Here is a 13,365-nt window from a genome sequence, read left to right as displayed (position 1 = left end):
TTCCACCGCGACTCCTTCCAGCTCGGCGCCTTCTGCCAGTTCGCGCCGGGCCAGTTCCGCTACGCTTACCCGTACGTCACCCAGCCCGCATCGAGCAAGCAGCGGCTCCACTTTGCTGGCGATGCCACGTCGTGTTTCCACGGGTGAGTCTCGATCACGGTTTCCACCCCTCACGCACAGCGTTGCTCACTGACGATCGCGCGCAGGTGGGTCGCCGGCGCACTCAACTCAGCCTGGCGCGCAGTGTTTGGCATGCTCATTGCCCACCCTGAGCTGAACCCGAACCCTAAGGAGGACATTATTGACAAGTTTGTTAAGATCTGGGGTGCGACGGAGGAGTACGACAACGAGTCGCTCGAGACGGTCGTCAACCTTGGCAGGATCAAGCCTGCCAACACCGCCCGCCCTAGCAGGCTCAATATTAATTAATCTGTCGCGTGTCAGTCTGTGTACAGTAGAGTCAGAACGAGTTCATGGAAGAATATCGATCAAGCGATCACATGTGAATGACGAGCTCTAGCAAGGCTCTGGTTCACATCAACTAAAATAACATTCGACTGCACGAACGCGTGTTAATTCCAGCAACACACGGCCCATTCGCCAATAAGGAGAAAAAATGAAAATGTGAAAATGACAGAAAAACGAGCGCGGGAGAGATCCTACACCTGCGCGTCTTCCTGCCAGTTCTCTCCGTCCACCTTCTCCTTCTCGCCGGTCTGCCTAAGCACGAACTGAATGTCCAGATCATGCGGGATGCTCAGCCCGAACGCGCCAAACTCGTTTTGCAGCCGTTGCACATGTGGCGAGTGCATGGGCAGGCACCACTCGTAGCGGACGAGGAGCATCGCGAGCAGCGTGCGCTGCTCGAACAGCGAGAACTGGCGTGCGGTGCATTGACGCGGGCCGGTCCCGAAGGGAAGGAACGTGCCCGGCTGTACCGCGTCGGCCGGCACGCCGCCCATGAGTGCCGGAACCGCGCCTGACGCGAGGAAGCGCGCGGGCCTAAACGCCGCTTCGTCTGGGTAGAACACGGGGTTGTGGTGCACGGCGTAGACGTTCGGGACGATGGGCACGCCTGCCGGAATGGCGTATGTCGTCGTGCCGCTGGGCAGCGCGAGGACGGCGTCGGTGGTGCAGACGCGCGCTGGAAGGAGGGAGATGGGGGAGTTGATGCGCAGGGACTCTTTGATGATCGCGTCGAGCAGCGTCATGTTTTTCAAGTCCTCCAGGGTGGGCTCCGTGCGTTGGCCAAGAACGGAGAAAATTTCGCGGCGGACCAGAGTTTTCAGGTTCGGCTGGACCGCGAGATAGTACACCGCAGTGGAGAGCGCGCCGGAGGTGGTGTCCTGGTGTGTAAGCTGAGCGCAAGTTCCAGGGTGAGGGTGGGAAAAGAGGAACATACATGACCGGCGGAGAACAGGATAGAGAGATTAGACCTCAGCTCTTCATGGGATAACGTGGCGTCTTGCAGCAGGTAGCTAAGGATGTCCCTGCCAGGCTTGCTGCGCTTGTCTTGGAGGAGTAAGTCGTAGCGAGCGTTCAATGAGGCAAGATCCTCGAGGACAGCCCTCCGCGGGAAAAGTACGTCCAAAATCGGAAACATGAGCCGGCTCGGGGAGGCAATACCGGACATGACGCGGTTGAAGTGATCCACGAAGGAGAGTCTGGTCTCCAGTGAAGGAGATATTGCGTCAAAGTCGTGGCCCAACGCGGCCTTGCCAACAACGTCGAGCGTATATCTCTGCTCAAAGTAATGAGGATCAAGCTTAAGCTTGTGGAATCGAAAGAAAATTTCTCACTTGTACCAGCTCGCTCCAGCAATGGACGCCGCCAGGGCCAATGCGTTTGTACAGTTCCACTGCTGTTTCCGAGAAGACGTGCACAGGGATCTGCCGGTCGAATGCAGCTTTGACCGAGGTTGAGTGTCGCTTCCACATCTCTCCATTCGAGAAAACGACATTGGGTCCACTTAGGAATGTAAAATGGAGGTGCTCCTGATAGTTTTTCTTCGGGAAGCGGTTGCCATCCAGGCATACCGCATGGATTAACTGTAACGCGCCAGGTTAGAGCCTACAACACCGGAAGCACCGTGAAAGTACTGACAGCAGGATCGAGGAGGTGTATTCCCCATTTTCCAAGCATGTAGACTGCCACCATAGGTTCACCCTTTCGCGCGAAAGGGAGGATGAGGCGGTGGACACGTTGATCGACCGACTCTCGTATCGCGTACGACCAGAGAGTTCTGTAAGGTGATACCTTGGGCAAATGATGTAGCTCCCGGGGACAGGAAATCCAGTAATGAAAGAGAGCGATTAAAATCACTAGTGTCAGAACTGGCCAGAATAAAATTGCAAGGATATCGAGAACCCATCTGTGGGTGAAGATTGGAGAAGTGCTTAGCCAGACCATAAGAGTGGTAGCAGCGGGGGTTACTGACTGCACATGGACAGCAATTCAAGCGGCCTCAAATACGGTCGGTATAGCCACGTCCCGCGCACATCACAATGCGCGAACATTTGTCATCTTGCTACGGCAATTTGTGACATAGCTACCTCTATACCGAAGATACGCCTGCTAGTGGTTCTGAGCCGTCGACCCAATAAAGACAGAGTAGCTCGTCTCCGTGCACTGCGGCGCGATATTTAACGTTTCATTTTGAGGAGGAAAACGAGGTACTTGCCCCCAAGCAATGCTTTGGACGCGCTTTTTGCCCTTTCATGATGTTGCGTCCGCAGTGACTAGGACTGGTGAGCACTGCCAATGTCGCTATGGAATGTTGCAGATCGCGCTAATGCTCCGAGAGGAAAGCAAAAGGCCGGCACAGAGATCAGACCACCTTCTGGCATATCTGTGCTAGTATTTGGCTAGTAGTACCTGCTACCGCCGTAGTGCCGAAACAGGTCTCCGGGGTCACGATTAGGACCCGAATGTATTTGTGCGTGTTTGTAGAACGAACCGCCATCCAGATCTCGCTTCGGCGTCGAGCAGGAAGACCAGTACTATCGCCTCATGCATCACGGCTTCACTCATGATGCTCTCTGAATATTGAATATCTGAATACTGAATCCGGATCCTAGGATCCCATTCATCTGTGCCAGCTACACTCTATCATAGTTGTCGGGATAATTTCCAGGGTGCACACAGGGCCGCCCAGTGCTCACCTGGTATTGACACTCATCGATCGTACCGATATGTCGCACGAAGGTCAAGATTCCTGACGCTGGCTTGAAGACAGCCTTTGTCCTTAGTCCCTCAGTACTTCTAACTTGCCCCTTCAGCTCACCTCTCAACCACCATGGCGTCCGCAAGGCCTACCTATAGTTTTAAGCCGAACGGAAACAAGCTCTCCTTCACCGTCCCGTCTGCTTGGTATGCAGTCGTTTCTTCCGTAAGTGCACATGATCTTCGTTCTTGCTCGAGGACTTAATGCTGCGTTGGACGTTGAGACTGCGAACAGAGACTATGCGCAGTCCATGCGTGTGTCCTACAATGTGATGGGATCCAGGCAGAGTGTCTTCACCAGTCCACCGCGTGTGGCAAACCAGCCGATGAAGCTGGACGGAAATGGGAGTGACTCTCTATCCATCCCAGCGCAGGATGTCTCCTCGAACGTGGATGTTGAATTCTTCTTCTCTCGTGGGGCGAGCGGAGAGACACCCTCCAACGGAATCTTCGTCGTCAAGGTGAGCGCAACTGCGAGATGCTCTCTGCAGGGATACTCATTAAATATGGCCAATGCCACATAGGCAGGCCAGGAACAAAACGATCAGGGCAGAGCCAGTGAAGGCGGCATCGACACGATGACTCTCTTCGCTTTCGTCGAAGATGCGTCGCACCCCACCGGTACCTCGGATACCGGAGCGTACAACGACGCGTGAGCATGTGCTCATTCTACCCGTGATTGACCCCGCTGAACGATCGATGCGCCTCTTTCATATAGGGCTGCGTTCGTCCATCTGCACAAGAAGTTCGAATTTTAGATGTACCACCTTCTCTTATTCCGAATGTTGGCTGCTCGCTACCGAAACTCGACTTTAGCTTTGGGTGTAAAAATGGAACGTGCAGAATATACCTTGCAGCGTAGTGTGCGGCAACAGCGACATGAACGGCTGAACAGACATGCCCTCCATCTCCGAGCTGTCAACCCCCGTCAGAATCTGCAGACGCGCCCATGATTGCACAAACGCGTGTACCTCAAAATCTGGGGCAGTGACTAGGCTCTCTCTCCGAGCTCGGTCCAGGACTAACCGCACTGCGTGTTCATACGGCGGCGCGTGCTCTTAGGGGATCGTATCATAATCAAACTCCTTGGCAGAAGCTGGACCCTGGATAGAATGCAGAGGTTATCCTACTGGTGCAGGGTCTGTGGCCTGAACATGCTGTATTATCGGCTCGTCATCGATCTCCGCTCAATGCCTAGTCTTCAAGTCCATTAAACTCTAGCACCTTTTTGTGTGCTTCGGACCCTCGTCTGGCGTGGATGGACTGGCCGCATCAGATCTGACGACGGCTGCATGCACGACGTTACGGGCATCAGCGTTTGCCATGCTGCGACGGAGATGAACGCCACACCGACCCTAACGAATGACCGGGTAATTCGCATGGGTATACTCAAGTCCGCAAAGAGGTGAGCAAAGGATCCGCACGCGGTGTCATCGAATTTTGAGACGGTGTTCTGTAGGTGTCGCCATTCAGAAGTACTATTTCAAGATAAGCGCCTAACGTTCATGCTTGCACGCCGTCACGAGCTCACTGATCGATACCATTGTGTAAGCTCTGACGTATATCCAAGGGCCGAGTTAAGGCGGGCATTCGCTAGGTTTTACTTCAAGCAAGGGAAGGCACCCTAGTTGTTCACATTAATTGGCGTCCTGTCTTCGGTCATCCAGCTGCAACTGCAGCGCTCAGTAAGAGGGAAATCCGTGGAATGTGCCCCTCATGTAAAGCATTTGTCCGAAGGGACATGAAGATCCTGTGCATGTGGTTGCTGGGAAAGAATGATAAATCTACATGACATACGACAAGCGAGGCTGGGAAGAATCGTGGAGAAGAGGGAACTGTTTATTTCTTGTCCTTGCTGTCCTGCTGCTCTTCTTGCGGCTTCATGCTCATCGCAATCGCTCTTGCAATCGCCTCTTCCTCGGATATATTTTCATCGCCATCGCCTTGCATTTCCACATCTTGGCCCTGCGACATGGCAAGTGCTTGCCGAAGCATTGCCTCTTCCTCGTCATCCGCTGGCTCAGCCGGCACCGTGGTGGATTCTGGTGCCGATGGAGGTTGCACAGCAGCTCCCTCATGAGCAGTGCTGCCCTGACCAGCTTGGGCGGCGGCCGCCGCCGCAGCGGCTTGCCGTGCTTGCTCCTCTTCCATGGACATTCGGAGAGCCTTCATTGATGTATGTGAGCTGTCGTCGTCGCATAGACATGCCAAGCAGACTCACCATGGCCAGTTCGGGGTCGAGACTCGGGTCCACGCCAAACTCGAAGCCACCAGCAGCTCCGCTAGCCGCGCCGCCGGTCTCAGCAAGAATCTCTTCTGGTATGCCGCGGTCCCCGGCAAGGATGGGTGACGAGATGATCATATCGGAGAGGAGGTGCGGCCCTGGTGCTACTGTAACAAGATGTCTGGTGGCGCATAAGCCGTGACATAGGAGCGCGTTGCCGAGTGGAGTTACTCACGAGTTTTCGCCTTGGGATACGTTCTCGATGAACGCCTTCAGCACGCCAGCGCAGGCGTCCTCGACAGCTTCTCCAAATGCTACAATGTCCACTGCAACGCTGTTCTTCTTCAGCTTCTTAGCAAGGCGGACCATGTTCTTCTCATCCGCGCCTTGGTCAACAAGCGGTGAGCCGATGAAGACGATGATGCGCTGCCTGAGGTTCTTGTTCTGTCGGTGCTTCAGAGCAAGTTGCGCTACAGAGATGGCTGTGGGGATGTCTGATGCGCCACCAATCTTGCTTTGGGCCGCATGCAGGCCATTCAGGATCTGGCCCTGCTCCTTGGTATTCGTCGCGAGTACCTCTGGGCTGTGGCAAGTATTAACACGCAGACATAGCCTAAGCATTGTCACAGCCCACCTCTTCCCCGACATTGTCATGAGCCCAACCAGGTTCTCCGGGTTGGAGTCCACCTTGGTCTGGAAAACGGTATTGACTGCGTCAACCTGGGCCTCGAAGCGTGCGGGCTGGTAGTCGCCGTTCCGCATGTATTCAGATGTATCAATAATTATCATGGTCGCTTCGAGTGGCATGATCGTGAGACGTCGTCAGGTAGAACGGCAGGGAAAATGAGAATGGGACGCGGAGGTCAGCGTCGGGAACAAGTGATGGAATTACGCTGACGCGTCGGATACCTAAGCGCCGGAGACGCGTTCACAGACGCTCTCGACCACGTGCTTGGTACCATCGTTTTGGACAGTCACGCAAGTAGACTCGGATGGCTGTCTATGCAGTGGATAGATGATTTAGATATTGTTGGAGACAGTGTTTGCCTAATTGTAGCCGCGAAATCGCTAGACTGGAGCTGCGATTTCCTTAATCTCCCCCAGGACAATATTCAAGCTGCTGGCGTTCCGCAGCCATGCTCTCCACAGAGACTCGGTGTCATGAATATTACACATTCCGGATGGTTCTCCCGGATTCCATAGTGTTCTTTCGCTTTCTATACACCTTTGTATATTTGTGGGATATTCTAGATACTCAGTCTGACATGTATATAAGGAGCTCGTACTGCTCAATAACAAGCCAGACTCGAGCTGGTCTTTCCTCACTCACAATCCTCTCGTCCGTCTCCTCAGCTTTGTCGTAGCTCAGTCCAGTTGGATTGTTAGTTGCTGACATTAGCTCGAGTCTCCACCAACTGCCCTACAACGATCTTTGTCACTCTCACACCAACCATCACCCATCTCCACACGACGATCCATCTCATTTCACCCAACCGAAATCTCACCCCAATCCTAACCCTATCAACTCTACTGCATCAAGACCCCGGGAACCTTTTTCCGTGCACTTGCACATAACCACCTCCTTATCTGATCCCTGGTAATCCCTTGCTCCGTTGGAGCTCGACCAGGTCGTGTTTGTATTGGATTCATGCCCCGGCCTACCATAGCTGGCGCTAAACGTGTTGCGCAGTGCACACAGTTATCCTGAGTACGACGTGGCAACCGGCTGAGGCTGGGCGTCGGAAGAGAGACAAAGCTTTGTATCGGCGATCCCTACCCCAGACGTCGGATCAAGAGAGACGTAATTGCTCTCTTGGGGCTTTGAACTATATCTTAGAACTGTAAAAATTCGAAATTCCATACATACACCAACCATTTCCCTATCTTGGCAAACTCTACCTCTGATCCGGTCGTTCCAACACGATTGGTCCCAGAGTTGCTGCAAGATAAGCTCCACGGACCCGACAACCTATGACCACACCTTCCTGTGATTGTAGAGGACATACGCACCGAGAACTAGAGGAGAGATCTATCTATGTACGCGGAGATAATGTACGATACTGTGCGCAACAGCTGTGCCCACACTTCCCGGACAATACTAGTCGCTGTCCTTGGTGTAGAGAAAGACTACGTGGAAAACTGCTACAAAGAGTTCCCACAGGAGCACCTTCAGAATCCCTCGCAATTTCACAACCCGTAGCATCTAGTTCAGAACCCAGAACCAGAAGAGATACCCTCGAATCAGTCACCGATCATCTCCATTCGATCGCTCTTGGAGAATCCGAAGCACCACCAGAGGGCCCACCAAACCCTGTAGAAGAAGCGGTAGAAGATTTGGAAGCCTCGAACCCACCTTCCCGACGTTCTCCCACACCACCTTCATCTCCATCCGATCCCGGCGCGATGGCCGAGAATCAGGATAGTGCCGCGTTCCTAAATGGAAGCGCAATGAAACCTGACGCCTTTGACAGCACAAAATCCAAGTACATCGCTTGGAAGACACAAATGAAATTGTGTGTAGTCACGCAAAGGAAGCGGCTACCGGAGCAATTCGACAGGGTCCTTATGATCTTGTCATACATGAAAGGTGGACATGCGGGTGAATACGTTGCCACATACATGAAGTACGACATGGACAAAGATACCGTGATTCAGACTACCAGCAATCTATGGAAAGATCTAGACGTACACTTCCTTATTGACGAACAGGCAGAAGCGTACAATAGACTGCAAGCAATGCAGATGGGAGCGCTATCGGCACAGGAGTTTTTCTCCAAATTTGAGTTGTGCGCCTTCCAGGCGAATATTCACAACTTCGAAGCGCACTTCCAGGAACTCAAGTCGCTTCTAGAAAAAGCACTCCGGGCCGATATCATTCGGCTTCTGTACAACTCATCGGAAGAACTCTCCGCCACATACGCGCTCTACAAACAACAGGTCGCACGCATCGACCTGAACCAGCAGCAGTACCGTCAATGAAACCCACAATCCCAGCGGCAAGGACAATTTCAGCCTCGGCAGCAGCAGGCACAAAGTGCGCCATGAGCACAGGCTAACGTAGCCGCGCCTACTGCAAGTGCCCCAGTCCAGACACGTCGCGATGGGACAGGCGTCACATTCGGCGGCAGAGGCCAGCCAATGAAGCTAGATCAGGCACGACGCTTGGGTCTTTGCTTCCGATGCAGAGAAAAGGGACATCTTTCGCGTAATTGCTTTAATCGGCAACAAGCTCAACAAGTACGAGCCGCAGAAACCCCAGTAGTGCCTACCACCAATGCATTCACGCCCCTCGCATCGCTCCAAGAAGCTCCTGCCGCAACGGCAGAACCATTTGATTGGAAGACGGCAATTCGCGAAGAAATTCGTGCGGCTATGAAGGGTTTTGCAAGTGGTCAGCCGGGCGTGTAGCCGAGTTGACCAAACGTAACTTTACAAATTATCTGTGTTCTTGGTTTGGAGTAGCTATGTATATACCAGAAAAAGGGGCGTCTGCAGAGCGGCGCGGAGAGGCTCAACCCTCTTGCTTAATTCCCCCAAATAAAAAATTGTCATCTACACCAGAACATCAGACCGAACCTACGCAGTGGCAGCGCCACACACCTTGGACGGCGGCTTGGATCCACTAATGGATAATCAGCAAAAACGCGGCAGCACTCAGACTGTTGACAGAATGGGTACACTCAAAGAAGAGTGTTGATGCCTCCGAAGCCTGTATGAACCAAATCAGGCAGATGAATGAAGAAAAAGCAATAGACTTCTTGAATGAATTACGAAAGAAGCCTCAATTTATCCAAGAAAGGAAGGGGACACAGATGGACGTTCCCATAATCATCACCACCCTGGACACACAGCAGCGCCTATCAGTTAAAGTGTTATTAGACACAGGATGCACTGGATCGTCAATTGATGCGCAGTATGTTCGCGACAATAACATTCCTACAAAGAAACTGCCATCACCAATCCCTGTCTATAACGCAGATGGCACGCACAATGCCGGCGGCGCTATCACCAACTTTGTCGAAATGAGAGTGGAAATTCAGGACCATGTTGAAAGACTTCCGTTCGCCGTTACCAATCTAGGGAAGACTCCAATCTTCCTTGGATATGAATGGTTACAGATTCACAACCCATCTATTGATTGGCAGGAACAGATCATTCAGTTTGATCGGTGTCTGATTACCTGCAAATACGCCGTCCGATCAATTGATATTGATGCCGATCATGAGGAGCCCAGCAATCCAGAGGCTCGCCTAGAAGAAGGGGATAGAATCTTCATTTTAGACCATGAAACGTACTTCGCGATGGGAGCAGCACGCATTCGTACCACAGCCACTGATTTAGTGATCAAAGAAAGTCTGAAACACGAAACCAAGACCTTTGAAAATACCGTCCCGAGTCACTATCACAACTACTCCGATGTATTTAGCAAAGAAGACTTTGATTCTTTACCACAAAGACGACCGTGGGACCATGCAATCAAACTTACACCAGGCGCGCAACCAATCAGCTGCAAAGTTTATCCTATCTCTGTAAACGAACAAAAAGAACTTGATGAGTTCATAGAAGAGAACCTCCGAACCGGGAGAATTCAACCATCAAAATCTCCATGGGCTTCTCCTTTCTTCTTTGTCAAGAAAAAAGATGGACAACTTCGACCCGTACAAGATTATCGAAAGCTGAATGAGCTAACGATTAAAAACCGCTACCCACTCCCCCTGATACAGGAACTAGTGGACAAGCTAAAGCAGGCGTGGTACTTTACAAAACTAGACGTCCGATGGGGATACAACAATATTCGCATCAAAGAAGGAGACGAAGAGAAGGCGGTGTTTTTAACAAATCGAGGATTATTCGAACCACTTGTCATGTTCTTTGGTCTCACCAATTCCCTGGCTACATTCCAAACTATGATGAACGATATATTTCGAGATCTCATTAGTCAAGGACACGTGGTAGTCTATCTAGATGACATCATGATCTTCACTCAAGATTTGAAAGAACATCGTCGAATCACGCAGCAAGTTCTTCAGATCCTAAGAGAACACAAACTTTATCTGAAACCGGAAAAGTGCGAGTTCGAGAAGGCAGAGATTGAATACCTCAGAATGATAGTAGGAAAAAGAGTTGTTCGCATGGACCCAGTTAAGATAGAAGGAGTTGTCAATTGGCCGCGGCCCGAGTGCAAACGAGACATTCAGGCATTCCTTGGATTTACCAACTTCTACCGAAGGTTCATCCAAGATTATGGCAAGATAGCAAAACCACTCAGTTCGCTAACAGGCAATGCTACTTTCGAATGGACCGTCGAACAAGAAGTAGCCTTCACAAACCTGAAAGATGCTTTCTGCACAGCACCAGTGCTAGCCATACCCAATGACAACGACCCATATCAAGTAGAATGCGACGCCTCGGACTTTGCCGTAGGAGCAGAATTAGCCCAGAAGCAAGACGGCAAATGGAAGCCTGTTGCTTACCTGTCTAAAGCTATGACAGCTGCCGAAAGAAATTACGAGATTTACAATAAGGAACTTCTCGCGATCATGACTAGTCTTGATGAGTGGTGTCAGTACTTCATGGGCGCCATACATCCGTTTGAAATATGGACAGATTACAAGAACCTAGAATACTTCTGAAAGCCACAGAAGCTCAACCAGCGACAGGCCCAATGGGTAATCGAATTAGCCAAATACCAATACTCGTTGCATTACAAGCCTGGTAAATCTAATGGCAAAGCGGACAGATTATCTCGCCAAAAGAGGTACAATGCAGGAAAAGAAAACAATTCAGATATTGTGTTACTAAAACCAGAACATTTTCGTGCCTTGATTTGTAGTACGGTATTTAGTTTAGAAGGAATTGACCAAGACTGGGTCGCAGAAATTATAAAAATACAAAAAGAACCGAGATTCGCTAGTTACCGTAGCTTTACAGAACAAGGACAAAGATTGGGACGAAGATAGTACCAGACTTGTGACATGGAAGAATTGTATCTATGTACCGGTAAATAGAAACCTCCGTGAGCAAATCATTGCTCATCATCATCATACCCCATTGGCTGGACACCCTGGTCAATACAAAACGCATGAAATGGTCACGCGTAACTACTGGTGGCTCCGAATTCGAGAAGATATCAGAAAATACATGGCCGGATGCAAGAAATGCCAGAAAACCAAGGTCCATACGACACGACCTACTGGACTTCTATTCCCAAACGAAATTCCTTCGCGACCCTGGGAAGTAATCTCCGTGGACAAGATAGGCGTATTACCCGACTCATTCGGGTACAATGCCATCCTCGTAATTGTCTGCATGTACTCTAAGCAGATAATCGCGATACCAAGTACCATTGAGCTTAACGCCGAAGGATGGGCAAAGGCGCTCCGAGATAACGTAGTCGCACATCATGGATTACCTCGAAAGATTATCAGCGATAGGAGAACTGAATTCAAGAATCAGTTTATCTCTGAACTATACTGATCCCTCGGAATCAAAGCCAACCCCTCAACCGCGTATCACCCCAGACAGACAGACAAACGGAACGCATCAATCGCGAGATAGAACAATATCCGATTATTCATTAACTACCGACAAGCAGATTGGGCCGAATGGTTACCACTCGCGGCCTTTTCATATAACAATAAAGTTCATTTGTCCACTGGGTATACTCCATTCTTCGTCAATAAAGGGTATCACCCTTATGAAGGAACCCAACCAGTGCGAGAAGGACTAAGTGAAAACGTCCAACAGTTTGTCGATAGAATGGATCGAGTACGTGAGGACACTAGCGCGGCTATCAGTCTAGCGCAGGAAACCATGAAGTGCTTCTATGACAGAAAGAGGAAGAGCGGATCGGAGTACAAAGTAGGAGATAAAGTTTGGCTAGAAGGGATGAACATCCGAACTGACAGGCCAATGAAAAAGCTCGACGATAAGCAATATGGACCCTTCAAGGTCAAACGCAAAGTCGGTGCTTCTGCCTACGAGTTAGAACTCCCGCGTCAATGGAAACAACACCCCGTTTTCAATGAGAGTCTCCTTAGTCCCTTCAAAGAACCTACGTATCCCTCACAACGACAAGAACTGATAGTCCCTGACCTCGTAAATGGCGAAGAAGAATGGGAAGTCGAAGACATTCTTGATTCACGACGTGATCGGAACGGAAACCTAGAGTATCAGGTGCTCTGGAAGAACAGCCCCCACGGCGATCGCCGTTCCTGGGAATCACGGGCGAACTTGACCAATTGTTAAGAACTCCTTCAGGAATTCCATGCTAGACGTCCCGACAAACCCGCGCCCATGATGATTTGAATCCCCCCTCTATTAACACGACCTGTTCACATACTCACGCGTGATACCACTCTTTTGATACAATGGATGGGTGGGATTCTCCCGAAGCAAGGATCCGAAGAATCTGCTGGGTTTGATCTTTACTTGGCTGAAAGCGTTAAGATACTAGCACGAGATCGCAAGATTGTCAGCACCGGTATAGCAATGCGCGCTCCCCACGGAACTTATGCACGAATTGCGCCACAAAGTGGGTTATCAGTCAAAGGGATAGATGTTGGGGCTGGAGTCGTAGATCGAGATTACACTGGAGAAGTACGCGTAGTGTTGATCAATTCCACCAATCAACCCTTCCTGATACACGCCGGAGACCGGATCGCACAAGTCATTTTAGAACGCATTGCATCATGCGATATCGAGGAGGTGTCAAGTTTAACGGAAACTCAACGAGGATTGGGAGGCTTTGGATCGACCGGGCAATAATCGTGAGGACACGATTCTAGACGGAGGGTAATGTCATGAATATTACACATTCCGGATGGTTCTCCCGGATTCCATAGTGTTCTTTCGCTTTCTATACACCTTTGTATATTTGTGGGATATTCTAGATACTCAGTCTGACATGTATATAAGGA

General features: G+C 50.7%; 3 protein-coding genes across 3 annotated transcripts in view; 2 read left to right on the top strand and 1 right to left on the bottom strand.

The window, feature by feature from the left end:
* Nucleotides 1-898, top strand: part of PHACADRAFT_136177 (uncharacterized protein) — a 5,555-nt gene extending 4,657 nt beyond the window's left edge. Inside the window, exon 8 of the mRNA XM_007391534.1 lies at nucleotides 207-898. Coding sequence (XP_007391596.1) covers nucleotides 207-429 — 223 coding nt within the window. The 3' untranslated portion in view covers nucleotides 430-898. The remainder of the gene's footprint in view (nucleotides 1-206) is intronic.
* Nucleotides 899-2,968: 2,070 nt separating this feature from the next.
* Nucleotides 2,969-4,169, top strand: PHACADRAFT_249171 (uncharacterized protein). Its single transcript, XM_007391533.1, has one exon. The coding sequence runs from the start codon at nucleotides 3,399-3,401 to the stop codon at nucleotides 3,744-3,746; it is 348 nt and encodes a 115-aa protein (XP_007391595.1). The 5' UTR covers nucleotides 2,969-3,398; the 3' UTR covers nucleotides 3,747-4,169.
* An 811-nt stretch (nucleotides 4,170-4,980) lies between these two features.
* On the bottom strand, nucleotides 4,981-6,306 carry PHACADRAFT_249169 (uncharacterized protein). The gene is made up of 4 exons (XM_007391532.1): nucleotides 6,081-6,306; nucleotides 5,682-6,029; nucleotides 5,444-5,627; nucleotides 4,981-5,388 (listed from the first exon to the last, which is right to left on the bottom strand). Exons 1-4 carry the CDS (start codon nucleotides 6,206-6,208, stop codon nucleotides 5,062-5,064), a joined length of 987 nt encoding a protein of 328 aa, XP_007391594.1. The 5' UTR covers nucleotides 6,209-6,306; the 3' UTR covers nucleotides 4,981-5,061.
* Between the last annotated feature and the right edge of the window lie 7,059 nt (nucleotides 6,307-13,365).

This window comes from Phanerochaete carnosa (assembly GCF_000300595.1).
Source record: "Phanerochaete carnosa HHB-10118-sp unplaced genomic scaffold PHACAscaffold_2, whole genome shotgun sequence".
In the NCBI taxonomy this organism is placed as follows: Eukaryota; Fungi; Basidiomycota; class Agaricomycetes; order Polyporales; family Phanerochaetaceae; genus Phanerochaete; species Phanerochaete carnosa.
This window is presented reverse-complemented; position numbering and strand designations above follow the sequence as displayed.